This window comes from Fusarium proliferatum (genome assembly GCF_900067095.1).
Source record: "Fusarium proliferatum ET1 genome assembly, contig: FPRO_scaffold001, whole genome shotgun sequence".
In the NCBI taxonomy this organism is placed as follows: Eukaryota; Fungi; Ascomycota; class Sordariomycetes; order Hypocreales; family Nectriaceae; genus Fusarium; species Fusarium proliferatum.
The window spans coordinates 1,753,770-1,768,104 of record NW_022194790.1 but is presented as its reverse complement, the minus strand read 5'-3'; the positions used below and the strand labels follow the sequence as shown (position 1 = coordinate 1,768,104).

At 47.7% G+C, this 14,335-nt stretch overlaps 6 protein-coding genes across 6 annotated transcripts; 4 read left to right on the top strand and 2 right to left on the bottom strand.

The window, feature by feature from the left end:
- Positions 1–893: 893 nt before the first annotated feature.
- Positions 894–1,804, bottom strand: FPRO_01502 (uncharacterized protein; the record flags this gene model as incomplete). Its single annotated transcript, XM_031230761.1, has 4 exons — positions 894–1,247; positions 1,537–1,541; positions 1,689–1,695; positions 1,784–1,804. The coding sequence occupies 4 exons, from the start codon at positions 1,802–1,804 to the stop codon at positions 894–896; spliced, it is 387 nt and encodes a 128-aa protein (XP_031074971.1).
- A 1,466-nt stretch (positions 1,805–3,270) lies between these two features.
- Positions 3,271–3,662, top strand: FPRO_01503 (uncharacterized protein; the record flags this gene model as incomplete). The annotated part of the gene is made up of 2 exons (XM_031230750.1): positions 3,271–3,518; positions 3,563–3,662. 2 exons carry the CDS (start codon positions 3,271–3,273, stop codon positions 3,660–3,662), a joined length of 348 nt encoding a protein of 115 aa, XP_031074970.1.
- Positions 3,663–5,247: 1,585 nt separating this feature from the next.
- On the top strand, positions 5,248–7,197 carry FPRO_01504 (uncharacterized protein; the record flags this gene model as incomplete). Its single annotated transcript, XM_031230739.1, has 5 exons — positions 5,248–5,508; positions 5,562–5,647; positions 5,706–6,266; positions 6,317–6,597; positions 6,659–7,197. 5 exons carry the CDS (start codon positions 5,248–5,250, stop codon positions 7,195–7,197), a joined length of 1,728 nt encoding a protein of 575 aa, XP_031074969.1.
- Positions 7,198–7,858: 661 nt separating this feature from the next.
- On the top strand, positions 7,859–8,853 carry FPRO_01505 (uncharacterized protein; the record flags this gene model as incomplete). Its single annotated transcript, XM_031230728.1, has 4 exons — positions 7,859–7,888; positions 7,949–7,977; positions 8,028–8,532; positions 8,590–8,853. 4 exons carry the CDS (start codon positions 7,859–7,861, stop codon positions 8,851–8,853), a joined length of 828 nt encoding a protein of 275 aa, XP_031074968.1.
- Positions 8,854–9,207: 354 nt separating this feature from the next.
- FPRO_01506 (uncharacterized protein) lies at positions 9,208–11,910 on the bottom strand (the record flags this gene model as incomplete). Its single annotated transcript, XM_031230717.1, has 1 exon — positions 9,208–11,910. One exon carries the CDS (start codon positions 11,908–11,910, stop codon positions 9,208–9,210), a length of 2,703 nt encoding a protein of 900 aa, XP_031074967.1.
- A 619-nt stretch (positions 11,911–12,529) lies between these two features.
- FPRO_01507 (putative to N-acetylglucosaminyltransferase SPT14) lies at positions 12,530–14,089 on the top strand (the record flags this gene model as incomplete). Its single annotated transcript, XM_031230706.1, has 2 exons — positions 12,530–13,011; positions 13,066–14,089. The coding sequence occupies 2 exons, from the start codon at positions 12,530–12,532 to the stop codon at positions 14,087–14,089; spliced, it is 1,506 nt and encodes a 501-aa protein (XP_031074966.1).
- Between the last annotated feature and the right edge of the window lie 246 nt (positions 14,090–14,335).

The window sequence follows — 14,335 nt, the reverse complement described above, 5'->3', positions numbered from 1 at the left end:
ATCCAGGCACGCCAGGAAGACGTTAATTGAATTAGTGTGGTGTTCAAATAACCTAGGTACTCTAAAGATAACCTAAGTTCTTCATAAAAATCCTAAATTATCCTAAAATTGTCTAAGTATCCTCATTTCTTAGGATACAGCTTGCCTTAACCTGACGGGAGAATTCAAAGAACTCTGTTACGGGCCCGTCAGGGGAGCAGAAGCGTGGAGACTGATTGACTATCTTCCCTACCTTTAGGTATCGAACCAAATGCCGATTCAAATGGCCATGCCTGCCATGGAGCATAAAGTCGACAAGGGCAGAGATCCAGTTTCACTGTGTTTGTCGACAACTGATGGATTCTCGGACCAGAAACAGGGTAAACGTGGAAATCATAGCTTATACGGAGTATAGTGGAGGATCCTAAACGAGGTCGACAGACCATACAAGCTTATGTAACTTATTCAACGTCCCTTCCATGGCTCAAAGAAAACCCAAGTATAAATACTTTACTCACTCATACAGTTCGGTCATCAATGCCTTGGTTGATTTAGTTAGTACGGCGGAGTGACCTAATGCGTATATATTAGTGAACGGGCAGAAGATCATGTTGGAGGACTGCCAAGTGCAACTACAGGGGAAAAGGAGTACTGTAAATCAAGCAGCACTACCTACCTAAGGCATTTTACTCGAATATTATTATCGAGGGGCGTCTGGTGTGAGGGCGGGACCAAGGGTGTCTAAGACCGAGTCAATACCTATGGCGATACAGAAGTTAAACGTATAAGGATCGAGGTTCTCGTGGCCGCAAGACCTGGTAAACGTTACCATCTGCTCCAAATACTCCGTATTGCCTAGGTTCTGCGACTGCAACAAAGCCCGGTATACGGACTTGCCGAAGACCACCACGATATCAGCGAGGTACCCAGCCGCCACGATCTCTATGCCCAACAGCGGGAAGCGGAATACTACAACGCAGGCTTTCAACCAGCAAGAGCGGCAGGATCAACAAAACCCCTCGGTTCATGATATCCTTCGTGGCCACATCGATCTCCTCCCCTTCACGACCCTCATTGCTCGCAGCCCTACCATTGTCATATATGTAAGCAAAAAGCATCCGTTGGTGACCATGGACGGCAATCGCAGTATTACAAGGCAATTTCTTTAAATCCTGCGAGGGCGAGTTGGATGTGAGCCAGTCCCCGGGCACTTTGGGAAGTTGGTTCGCCCTATCCAAAGTGATGGCAAGCTTGAGTAATGCCAGAAACTGAATATCAGGTAGTTAGGTGGCCACAGGAAGGTTGGGTAGGTACTTGGCAAGGGGCTGTCCCAAGCACTCAATTATCAGGTCAACTGTAGGTAACCTAAAATTCTCTTTTGCTCTAGTAGTCTCTTACCTCCTGAAATTTTTACTATCACCACTATGGTCCTCGGACATGACCATAAACTGCCCAGTCTTCTCGAAAAAACTCTAGGCAGCCTAACTTATTATTTCATTGTTGTTCACGACCAAATCCAATCTTGGCTTGTCGGCCTTACAGATTGAACAGGCTCACCGAGACTACAAAACTTAGACCAAACCACAGCGAGAAAGGGATGATCGACAGCGGAGAGCGTATTGTGACTTGCCGACCATCTCATCTACCCCCGAGGGGGGGGGGGGGGGGGGGGGTTTCCCGCGGCCTTGAAGAGCGACCTATTGACTTACCTGCTAGCTATTCATTCGTTAGTATTATCTTGTGAGTCAAATATGTCCCGTTGGTATCTATAGAGAAAGCCTCAGAGACTAACTACCTTACTTACCTGCCTTAGATATTCACACATATCCACCCATCAAGTAATCAACAATGGACTGGAGTCTCTCCTAGCCACTACCCTTATTGTCTCTTGAAATACCTATTATCCATCGTACTTAGTACCTACCTACCAGGTACCTTAGACAATATCTACCAGCGCCTGCTGGCACTTGCTGGCACTGGCGATGCTTGCTTCACTGAATCACGCCCCCACTTAACTACCCTTCTTTCTCTCCTTCACTTCCTCACTTATCTCTCCCCTCCCATCGTCAAAATTTTATTTACCCTCATCATTTTTATTTCTTCACACTTCGTCGTTCGACAAAATCTTCAGTGAGTGAGCTCATAACCCTCTTTCGGCTATGGCCTCTGGCCGAGGCTCGCCTACTAGGCCATCGCCATCTACCTGAGCAATATGTAAGTTCGTTCCTCTTTCTACGACTTCCCTGGCTCATCCAAACGAATCAGCCCTTCTGGAGTTGCATGGGCTTTCGGCAACAGCGAGCCCAAATTCGTCACTGGATGGGAAACGCGCAGTGGTAATCCGTCCACTGGAGTGAATGTGCCCTCAGCGCTATGTTACGGAGGGTCGTCATTTGCATCCTGTCACCTGCGACTTGGCCATCTTGCGCCCGAGTTGGAATCACCAACGCTCTGGCACATGCTGGTCTCTTGGTCCACTTCCATCGTGACAGATTCGGCTTGAGACTTTTAACAGACATTTCAATGGCGGCTTTTGCTGTCATTCACGACCATGCAGTATGCAGTCACCTCGAGGCACCGACGTTAAGGTACGCATCTTCTATTGACTACATGAGCAAGCGCTAATTCTATGATAGACACGCGCAATTATAAAGAACATGTTTTGACTTACAAATCAATCAACCAACCCAGAGGGGGGGCTTTCGCGGCCTAGAAGAGCGTTTATTGACTTACCAAACTTATCTACCGTAAGGGGGCATGCGCGGCCTTAAAGAGCGTCTATTGACTTACCAACTCACCAATCAACCCGAAAGGGGGGCTTCTGCGGCCTTGAAGAGCTTATTTTCACTGAAGTACAACTCAAACATCTTCCTCGTCTATCATACCAGGTACCTCGAATAAGCAAAGACCTGCACCTTTGATTATTTGACACATTCGGCATATGGTGTCCGTACCTACCTTTCAAATCCTGGACTATGCCAGGTTCCCTCCCTTACCTTTATGCCTTTCAACAACAACCTACCTATGCACTTGACCCAAAAGTTTCGTGTCATGGCTTCCTTCAGGTGCCCGTATCTTATTCTCTCCGCCAAGCGGCTCTTCCTTCCTTCCAAGGAGATGAGCCTGCCTCAAGCTTTGTTTTCTCATGGCTTCCATCAATTTCTCTCCTCTTTTCTCTCCCCATCAAACTTCTTCTCGTTTCATCATCCATCTCGCACCCTTCTCTATCATCCTCACCTCACACTCACTCCTCCACCTTGATCGTCCCTGGCACCACTCATTTGGGCCATGATGCAGGTCTTCACAGGCAACGGTCATTCCAATCGTGATCATGTTACGCCAGAATATCCTAGCTCTGTATCCCAGAAGCGAAAAACTACTTCTGAAGGCGCCAGTAAAACGACAACCGAGGACCTAGCTCGATATGAGAGCGACATTGCTAAAATGGTTCCTCTTACTGGAGTTTCCGGATCTGATAATCAGAAAGACTTCTCGTGTGAAAGGTTCGGCACTTTTCGCAAACAGAGTTTGAAACAAGAGTGAGCTCTATCGTCACAAGTTTGTATTTCGCTAACCAGTTCAGGCTGACAGACACACCAACCTGCCATGACCTGGCGCTTTTCATTCGATACACATCTGGAAAAGTGAAAGGACAAGGCGATGATGGTGCCACTCAGCATTAATATGTGCCTGTCGGTCTGTCACTCGTCCAGAAGAATCTCAAATTCCGGTACAAAGATTTGATCATTAATCAACATGAAGCGATCAGAATAGGTGAGTCAATCAACATATATATTCTACTCTACTTGATTTCACTGACCATTTACTACCAGAATTCACTTTCGTTGACCTCTTGGAGGAAGAATACTCACTTGATATCCTCGCAACCGCAACTATAGGGTTACTAGTGAAATCGTTGGCTTCATTGATCAAAGCTATGCTTCAAGACGGTATGAGGAAAGGAACCTTATTGTGGGACGTCCTCATCATGAAGGCATTGTCACTTCTGTTACAGTCAATGACTGGAGCCAGGGCTGGTCCCTACTTGATTCAACCACAGAAAAGTACGCCTGTATCGTGATGAATGACATGTTCAGAAAAGGGTCTCCAATCCAGTCCAGCTCCATACTTCCGACATACTTCACATAACGGCCAAAATTTAACATCCTCGAAAGAAGACCCCGGAGGCAGTCACCTGCGAGTGCATCGACCGTGGCCTGGATCCGACTCAGAGGGGTGATCGTATGTTGACTTCTCAAAGGTCAAGAAATGATTAGCGGAAGAACAGGCGAAACTCAATGATAAGTCTACTGATGACACGTTGTTGTTGGCGGACTCTGAGGACATTGTTCATGCTCAGCACGACGCTTTCGTCGACCACTTTTCTCCTGGCTTATAGCTTCAGCCGGGAGCACCAGAAATTAGAGATTCCAAAAACACAATACCTCTCGAGGAGACCCGTCGAAATCCTTGCGAAGTACATACTCACCTTTGAAGCCGATACGTGGTACTCGGATTTCCTCCGTTCGAGGCATTCAAGATTCGGTGTCCCAAATAGACCAAACCGCTGTGCATCTGACATGCTTTGTTATCTGCAGTGTTCACTTGATAGTTGCATTTCAGCGCGGGGGTCGCGTCATGAACAACCACTCGAATTGCTTTGTGGAAGCTTGCGAACCATTATGCTGTCGCCTCACCTGCTGCAGCATATTGATAGGCGCTGAAGAAACCCAAAACGGCATCGTCTTGTTTACAACTGACGCCAAATTGAGGCTTTCGATTCGTTGAATTGATCTGATGTGTTGACGAGTAAGTCATACATGTAACATGACACACATACTCGACTTACCTGCATGAGAGTTGAGGTACTCAATAGCCCACTGGTGCCCGCGAGATCACTCCTCCTGGCCATTCACGAAGCTTCTGAATGATTGTCATCCAATATGATTCCAGCTCCAGATGAGTCCTATCAGTGTGCGATCTCACTCGGAGAAGCCACACCCGGCTTTGCGGAGTTCGCAATTGCGGGAGATTGAATGTGAAAGGACTATCGTGAGGCTCTCACCAACTATTTAAACGTCACAATCCCCGTCTTTGTGCCCGCCAGACTTTTGTTCCATGAAGATTGTTTTGAGACACTTTATCTTCAAAATCAGGCAAAATTCCATTCAAAGCCCTTCTGGACACTGTTTATTTGCAACAACAAAGTCACGCATCAACTGAGCTAGAACTAAATATGCAAATGAATCAATCAGCCAACTTTTGATAATGCCCTCTGTGGTGGACAAAGCAAGTCAATTCTCCTTGCAACACAAACGCTACGCCTTCGCAAACCGATACCTTGCAGGAAAGAAACGGTTCACAAAACTCTGCCATCAATTCAACTTCTCCTCCTTGATTCAACACCGTCGTCTGGTTTACCAGCGATCGGATATGCCTCAGCAAGATTCGGAAGAACAAATCTTTGTAGCTAGAAACAAGAGGTCTTCCGCATCACCCGAACACACTCAGAGTCACCACTCTCAACAAGTACCACACACTCTCACTTCAAACTGTTGGGCATGTACTGACTGTGCCTCCAGAATCCTTCAAGTGGTGAATCAACTAAACCCCGGGCCAGCAACGACCAGGAGAGCGGTCAGGGCCGTCGAGGTTCGCCTGGCGCTCAGTAAGTCATTGTCATATCAAAGCCCATCTTCATGATGAGGCCACTGACGCGACAAAAGGCGCGGTCAAGACAATTCACTCGCTGCAAGAATCCGTCGCGAGGCCATAGAAAAGTGTGAAAAGCTTCTCAACGTGCCCTTTCCTCACAGCGTTGAAGTGCAAGCCGCCGATCACAGTCAATCCGACGTCGAGCCCACGAACCCGTCGGCGGCCTACCTGGACTACTGCATCAACAAAGAACTGAGACGGCGTAAACAGAATATCGTTGATAATTTGATGGCTGCAATCTCGGAATGTGTTGAAAGAAGACTGGAAGCACTCGAGGAAGAGTGTGAGCATACTTCCGGATCACATAGTTCGCGTCCTTTTCAGTCAGGAAGACACATACCCCAGTCAGCTGGCCAAAAGAGATCCAAAGGTCAGAGTGGCAGAGACGAAAGTGAGAATGAGGACGAAGGAGACGACAAGTTCCGTAGAAAGAAGGATAACAAGAGGACAAAAACCACAAAGGACGACTCTCGCCCTCGGTTTGCTTGTCCTTACCATCAAAGAGACCCTAAGAGATTCGGAACTGAGAGAACATGCTGTGGCCCGGGGTGGCTTGAAATCGGCCGAGTAAAGTGAGTCAACTTACCCCTTAACTAGGCAACTGACTGACAGTGGTATCTAGGGAACATCTCGAGCGAAGACATAGTCTGTCTCCACATCAATGCAATCGATGCCTTCGCAGGTTTGACGATGAGAAAGATCTAAAGGAGCATCAACGGATGACGACGCCGTGCCCAGTGAAAGAGACAAGCAGCCTGAAGCGAAATCTTCTGGATGGCTACGACGAGGACCAAGCAAAGAAACTGAAAACAAGAGTGAGGATGAACCCCGTTGAGAAGTGGAGGGAGTGGTATTGTGCTCTATTTGATGTCAAGCCTGATTCTCCTGACATTCCTTCACCTTGTAAGTTACAAGATCTGTTCCCCAAACACCCTAAAATATACAAAGACTGAGTCATCCCAAGATTATGATCCTTCACTCTCAACCACTCGGGCGTCAGCCGTCAAGGTCGAAAACCCTGAGGAATGGCGTGACTACTGGATCAAGGCAAAGCCAGCAATTGAACACCAAGTCGCCATGGTAGTAGAAGATGCATTCAACGACTGGGAACCCCAAATGAAGGTGACTGTCATGGAACGTCTGCAAGAGCTGCCACGCATAATTGCAGATAAGCTTCCTTTCCCAGGACTCAGCCCAGAGGAGACGTCCACAGCAGCTGACGATTTTGGGCTTTACTCCTGCTTGGACTGTTATTCATTTGCCCCAGAAGACTTGGGAGGAGAACCTTTCGACTTTCAAGCCATAGACGACGGGGCCATGCTGAATAACTCGGAAACGTTTGATATGAATGAGTCCACGGACTCCTCAGACGCATACCAAGCCAGTGACAGCTCGGCCACGTCTCTGGGAGACGATGCAGCATACCAACAATTCGACTACAAAGCAGCAATGATGCCAAATAGCATTGATCTTAGTCTTCCAAGTAATGGCGGGTATTACTAACATCTGAGCTTGTATCATGAGCTATCTCCGTCAGTTCGGACCTTCTTTCATGTTTTTCACATCCTTTTTATGTCCTTTCTATGTTCCTTCATAACAAGAAACCAATGAATCAATCTCCTCTTACGTCTCTTTTGTCTACATTATATGATACTGATGCATTCTTTCGCAAGCCCAACCTCGCGAGATTTCACATTCGCTTTGGCAGTCATAACAATCTCAGTGGAAAACGGGCATGAAATCTGTCTCATATGTGGGAGTGTAAATTTATTTATTTTGCAAATGCTATATGTACTACAGAGCTAGTTGTGCTGAAATATCTCCCTTTGTGCAACACAATATACCTCATCTGTAGGTGAAACATCCCTTAGTAGAGTCAAAAGGCAAAGCAATCAAGCACTGTATATGTATGCAACTGACTTAAATAAGACTAGAATTCGTGACACATCATGTTCAGGCTTAGCAGGTAAGATAAGAGAGACATCCGTCCATCATTTCTGGGCAACCACCTCCCCGGTAGGCCTCCCGCATGAAGGCGGGGAAGGCCTTCGTCATTGATTAGACGGTTAAAAGAAACATCATCCTGTAAATCCTTCTTTTCAATTCCATACTAATTTGCATCTTCCGCCTTGAATTTAGCTACTTGAGTACGAGGAACAACAACATGATCCACCCCACAGTTCTATACTTGATGGTAGGGCAATCATTGAGCACACCGGGACTTTAATAATCTATGACTGACCAAGTCCCTTAGCTCAGCCTTGTGCTGCTCATAATAGCAATGTGAGCCTCAGTCAAGTCAGGTTAGTAGGTGAGGTCTGACTCTTGTATAGAATCGTGCACGTCCGCAGTTCGAACCTCTCACTCGCTATCTCGCCAACCCTGTCGATTCTTACACTGATTCTCCCGATTCTGGGGTTTCTTAACACAGCTTTCTATCCTAGTATCAGCCGTACTACCAAGTCGTCTTCTAGCGGCATAACCAAGCTAGCTCCTTTGATTGTCCAGGTTCTTCAAGCTCTTATCACCACCATCCTGGCAACATTACTTCTAGAGCGCGTAGTGCCATCAGAAATGACGGGATGCATGCTCGATAAAAAGTGGATGGATATGTTTCGTGCTCATGATGCAAGCAGCATAAGACGTATTCAGGATGCGTTTGACTGCTGCGGGTTGAACTCAATCCGAGACCGAGCTTATCCTTTTCCAAATACAGCGCCCAGCAGCTGTGCCGAAACATATGGAAGAACAAGTCCCTGCCGTGAACCTTGGTCAGGAGCCTTGCAGACACTATCATTGTTGGACTTCTCTGTCGTACTCGGTGTTGGGCTGATCCAGGTATGTTGAAACCGAACTTCTAGGTTCCTAAGGTTCATCTACTGATGTAGAGTCAAGATACTAGGACTCCTCCTAGCCAAAAAGGATTCCAGCTGGTTGGGTAACTGGCGATACCATGACCATGGACAATCAGAACAGCATCGCGATGGCCGCCGCCCTTTACTGATCGACAGGGAGAGAGATGTAATCGAGGAGGAAGAGACTACCCCTGAGCGTCCAGAGAGGCCATCACCGGGTTACGGGAGTGTACAAGAGAATGAATCGGGTCCTAGAGTCGTGCCATCGGCCGTGATCGAGCGGAACAACTGGAGCGAGGATTAAGTTGACGGCATGAAAGCACAACCGAGTTCGAGGGACCAAAATATGAAGCGTCAATGAGGTAAATGGGTTAAATGGGTGGATGCCAATTCTGGCGTGTTGCCAACTGTGGTTAAGGATTTGTAACGACGTAATATATATTCTTTGACCGCCTACCTGTATGCTCACAATCAGCCCTTGAGTTAGGCAGTCAGAAATAGATCACCAGCCAAAGCGAATTGGCACGGGATCATCATGAGAAATAAATCTGAGTGGGTATTGAAAATTAGATATCTCAGGCATATCCATATTCTGACATGTAAGCCGTAAGGCAACCCATAGTGCTGGTATCTAGCGGTGTCTATAGTATATGATCGGTTACCTTCCTGCTTCCTTACCCAGCTTCTCCAAAGCAGCCTCATAGCCTTCCACTCTCTGTTCGTCGATTTCTTCAATCCTTGTTCGCTCAACTTTTTGAGCTCTCTTGACTCCAGCTCCCTTGGCAATCTTGCCCCAGAACCAACCACTCTCATCATCGCCAACTAGTGTCCATGCGCATCCTGACCTTCCAGCTCGAGCTGTTCGACCGACTCGATGAACATAGCCGGCTACACTAGGCGGTAGGTCGTAGTTGATTACGTGGTCAAGGCTGGGAAGGTCGATACCACGAGCAACAAGGTCGGAGGCTATGAGGAGGCGAATGGGAGACGAGGCAGTAGAGAAGGCCCGGAGAGTCTTGCGACGGATGTGTGTTGGTGTGGTTGACGTGAGTGTGCCAATGTGGTCTGCCAAGGAGGGATCCAAGAGGGCGAGTAGTCGTGACAAACGAAGTGCAGATTCGTTGGACTTTGTGAAGATAAGAGAAATAGGGATGTGAGACTTGAGTGTGCGTCCTGAGACCTTGAGTTTGGTATTGGTGTCTGTGTCAGAATCCGAGTCAGAAGATGTGTCCGAGCTTGTGTCAGAAGTAGCATCAGAGTCAGAGTCGGAGTCGGAACTGGAGCTTGAGTCAGAACTAGTAGCCGAGTCTTCAGCTTCTTCCGCCTTGGGCTCCTCTGCGTCTTTGTTAGGGCTTGCCATAAGCATGTCCTGGCTGCGGAGTAGATCAAGCAAGTAGAGGGGCTTGAGATTGGTGTCGTGCACTCTAATCGCATGCTCTTTCAACGACACGGGCAGAGAATGCTCAGCAATCTGGATGTCGCCATCGTTCTCCAGGACAATCAATCGTGGTCTTTGCAGACCTAATTGGTTGAGAAGACTCAGATCTCTTGTGAGCGTGGCACTCAGAATGACCTTACGAACACCAGAAAAGTCCATATCATGGAAGTCTCGTGCGGTAAACTTATCGATGCGGAACTTTTCCATAACGAGGTCAAGCCAGCCTTGGAAGCTCTGAGCAAGTAGCTTATCCGCCTCATCAACTACCAGCCATCGAATGTAATCCAAGTTGAAGCCCTTTGTTTGTTCCATATGCTCAACCAATCGTCCAGGAGTGCATATCAGAACATCTATTTTGGAAATGTAATCAACCACATATCCGTTCATGTGGCTTAATCGAGGATCTGTGTCCTCCATATCAAGATCTTGGAGACTTTCTGATGCCAAAAGACCCCACTTCAGCTGTTTTCGACGTTGCGTCTCTTCTTTCAGCTTCTTGTATGTATCAGGGTCATATCGAAGCTCCTGATCCATAAAGGCCTTCTGCTCAGCCTCGAGTGACTGACTACCGATGGAGATGCCCACTCGCACTCTTTTTCGATCACCACCATCGAATGCTCTAGCGCATAGCTCAAAGGTCTCTTGAGCTTGCTTGACCAGTTCACGTGTTGGTAGCACTACTAGCGCACGCAGCCTCGTGAGACATCCCTGGCTGATATCTCGTACAACGGGCAGGGCATAAGCTAGTGTCTTACCAGAACCGGTCGCGGCAGATATAAGCACATCTCCGCGTTGCTTACTTGTTGGCAGTAGGAGAGGAATCGCAGCAGTCTGTACAGCGAAGGCATCCCGGAATCCCTTCTCCTCTAATACTCGACAAGCCTTGGGTATGATGTCCAGTTCAGCAAAGGGTGTGTGTGTGTCTTGAGAGACACGGATAGGATCCTCGAGCCAAGAGGGAAGAATCTTGTAGTTCGGCTTTGAGGTCGTCAGGGAGCTAACCGGCTCTGGTTGAGGCAAAGGTTCGAGGCCGTGTAATTCACCCTGATCCTCTTCATCCTGTTCGTCCGCGGGCAGCTCACTGGCAAGCTTAAGAGACTTCTCTAGCTTGCTCATGACCGTCTTGTGGCGTTGGTTTGTCTGTAGTTCATCTTCTTGTTCCTCTGCTGGTTCAGTTTCCTTTCCCTTCTTTTTCTTTTCCCTGCGCTTCCGTCTTTTATCTTCCTCGTCTGCCGCTGATTCGGTAGGTTCAGGCATATTCTCAATGGGTTCTGCCGCGTCGGTCATGGATACATCCTCGTTGCGATCGTCGTCCTTGGGAACAGGTCTGTGAGGAACTTCTGATTCTTGCTCTTCATTCTTTGACTTCCTCTTCCTCTTCCTCTTCTCTTTCTTTTCCTTCACTTCTCTTTTCGGCTTTTCCTTGTCCTTTGCAGAATCCTCGTCCATAGTCTGGCTCTCTTCGGGGGTTGCGTCTGCTTCCTTAGATGTGGCCTCGGGAGCCTCTTGCGCAGGCTTGGTACCGTCATCTTCACGTTCGTCATTGGCAGCTCCAGTTCTTCGCTTGCCTCTTCTGACCTTTTTCTTTTTTTTCGGCGCATCTTCTCCATCCCTATGTGAAGTCGGTTCTTCTGTCTTGGGCTTCTTGCTATCAGGACCTGGTGTTCCTTTGCTCTCCTCCGAAGTATCTAATTTGCGCTTGGTATTTGTGGGCGGTACGTCATCAAAGTATTGGACTTGAGGAGTCTCTATGTGCATGGACTGAGCTACGGACTTTGCGCTCGGAGGGACGTATCGCGAAAACCCGAAGGCATTCGTTGCAGTAGTAGGAGCAGTGTTGTTTGTAGATTTTGATGACGAGTGAGGAGGACCAGCATTCGAATTGCTTCCACCCTTAGAGGGAGGTATATATCTGGCGTACATTTTCTCGAAAATGCTGTGTAGAATTAATCGCGATGGAGGGGCTTGAAGTGCTTCAATTCCTAAATTTTTGGACAGTTCCTGGTCTTAGTGAGGTTCTGCCGTCTCACACCGCTAAAATTATAAACTGATCCGCTTATTGGAACAGTGAAGCAAACGCTTGAGCAAAACAGGTTAGTCTGATGTTTCTATCAGAACAGCCCAAGCTCGTGCAGATGTGGCTTCAGTGTTTGGAATCTACCTTCTTTTGTTAATCGATATCTTCGTTTCCTTACCAACATGATATACGGAATATGAAATGTCTTGAAAAATATCGTTGATATCTCTCAATTAATAGAGATTACTCTTTCTTTTGTAATACCCTCAAGTCGGTACTTAGTTAGTGGCCCAGCGACTCCACTGGTATGCTTGCACCTTGCTCAGCTCGCTCAAGCATTGAACTTACTCTGTATATAGTTGCTTTCATGTACAAGTTGAGACAAGACAGATATCTCATCACAATAACTAGTTCACAAAAGTCGTCAATCAAGCACAAATGTTATAAGCTCAGCAAGTGCTGACCTTGGTACACAATCAAAATTCTAGTCATGCTGCATCCCCCTTTTCATCCTCAACCGCCATCATGACACGCCGCACGTACAATATCGCCATGGTCAGCGACTTCTTCTTCCCGCAACCAGGAGGCATCGAATCTCACATTTACCAACTCGCTACGAAGCTTGTCGACCGTGGCCACAAAGTCATCATCATAACTCATGCCTACGACGACCGCAAGGGCGTGCGGTACCTCACAAACGGCGTCAAGGTCTATCACGTTCCTTTCCTCGTCATCTACCGTTCAGCAACGTTTCCAACCGTCTTTTCATTCTTCCCCATCTTCAGAAATATTTGCATTCGTGAGCGCATCGAGATTGTGCATGGCCATGGCAGCCTCAGCAGTCTATGCCATGAAGCTATCTTGCATGCTCGTACCATGGGGTTACGTACTGTTTTCACAGATCACTCACTCTTTGGCTTTGCCGACGCTGGAACAATTCTCACAAACAAGCTCCTCAAGTTTACTTTGAGTGATGTTGATCACAGCATATGTGTCAGCCATACATGGTAAGATAGCAACCCATTGAACGAAGTATACCAGTGTTTGTTGACGAGTCTCAGTAAGGAGAACACGGTCCTTCGCGCATCACTCGACCCAGTCATGGTTTCTGTGATACCAAACGCTGTTGTTGCAGAGAACTTTCGTCCTAAGGATGTCCCAGCGTCGCCATCTCCCCAAGCCACGAGTTTTGGCTCAGAAGGGCCAGTCTATCCTCCACCTCAGCGCATAGGACCTCGCGATACCATCACAATCGTTGTTATTTCACGCTTATTCTACAATAAAGGCACTGATCTCCTCATTGCCTCTATTCCTCGCGTGTTGGAAAATCATCCAAACACCCGCTTTATCATTGCAGGCTCCGGCCCTAAAGCCATCGACCTCGAACAAATGATCGAAACAAACGTGCTCCAGGATCGTGTCGAGATGCTCGGTCCCATCCGTCACGAAGAAGTCAGAGATGTTATGGTTCGAGGCCACATCTACCTCCACCCATCTCTGACCGAGGCTTTCGGAACTGTCATTGTTGAAGCCGCCAGCTGCGGCCTTTATGTCGTGTGTACACAGGTTGGCGGCATCCCAGAAGTCCTCCCCTCGCATATGACGACGTTCGCCAAACCAGAAGAAGACGATATCGTCCTCGCCACAAGCAAAGCCATCAGTGCGATGCGCGCTGGAAAGATTCGTACCGAGAAATTCCACGAACAAGTCAAAAAGATGTACTCATGGCAAAATGTCGCTCTGCGCACGGAGCGCGTTTACGACGGCATTTCGGGCACCATCCCTGAGGACGAGTTCTACGGTGTTGACACATCAGGCTACGGTAGCCGTATACGCAATTTTGCTCTTATAGATCGTCTGAAGCGCTACTATGGTTGTGGTATCTGGGCCGGAAAGCTCTTCTGTCTTTGTTGCGTTGTGGATTACCTCTTTTTTCTGTTCCTAGAGTGGTGGTTTCCGAGGGACAACATCGATATATGCCCAGACTGGCCTCGCAAGAGACCTGCCGATGATGATGCAAGTTCCAAGAAGGGGGCACATAGTAATCGGTCAAGCACATCACTAGGGGCTCCGAAGCTCGAATAATTCAAGCACTCTCGACCTGATGGTGGCATGATGCCACATGAATATGGTAAAGGCGCAGGGGAGTTTGCCGCAGTGTGACCGGGCATATCACTGACCCATGGCAAGGGAATGAATTACACATAAAAGAGGTCATGGCCAAAGTGACATGAGTCTGGATCGGTTGGTGATTATCAAGGGGCTAGCTATTCTAGACGCTGTACACAATAACAACAAAAATTACATACTGCTTCCCTTTACAGTTAGTGA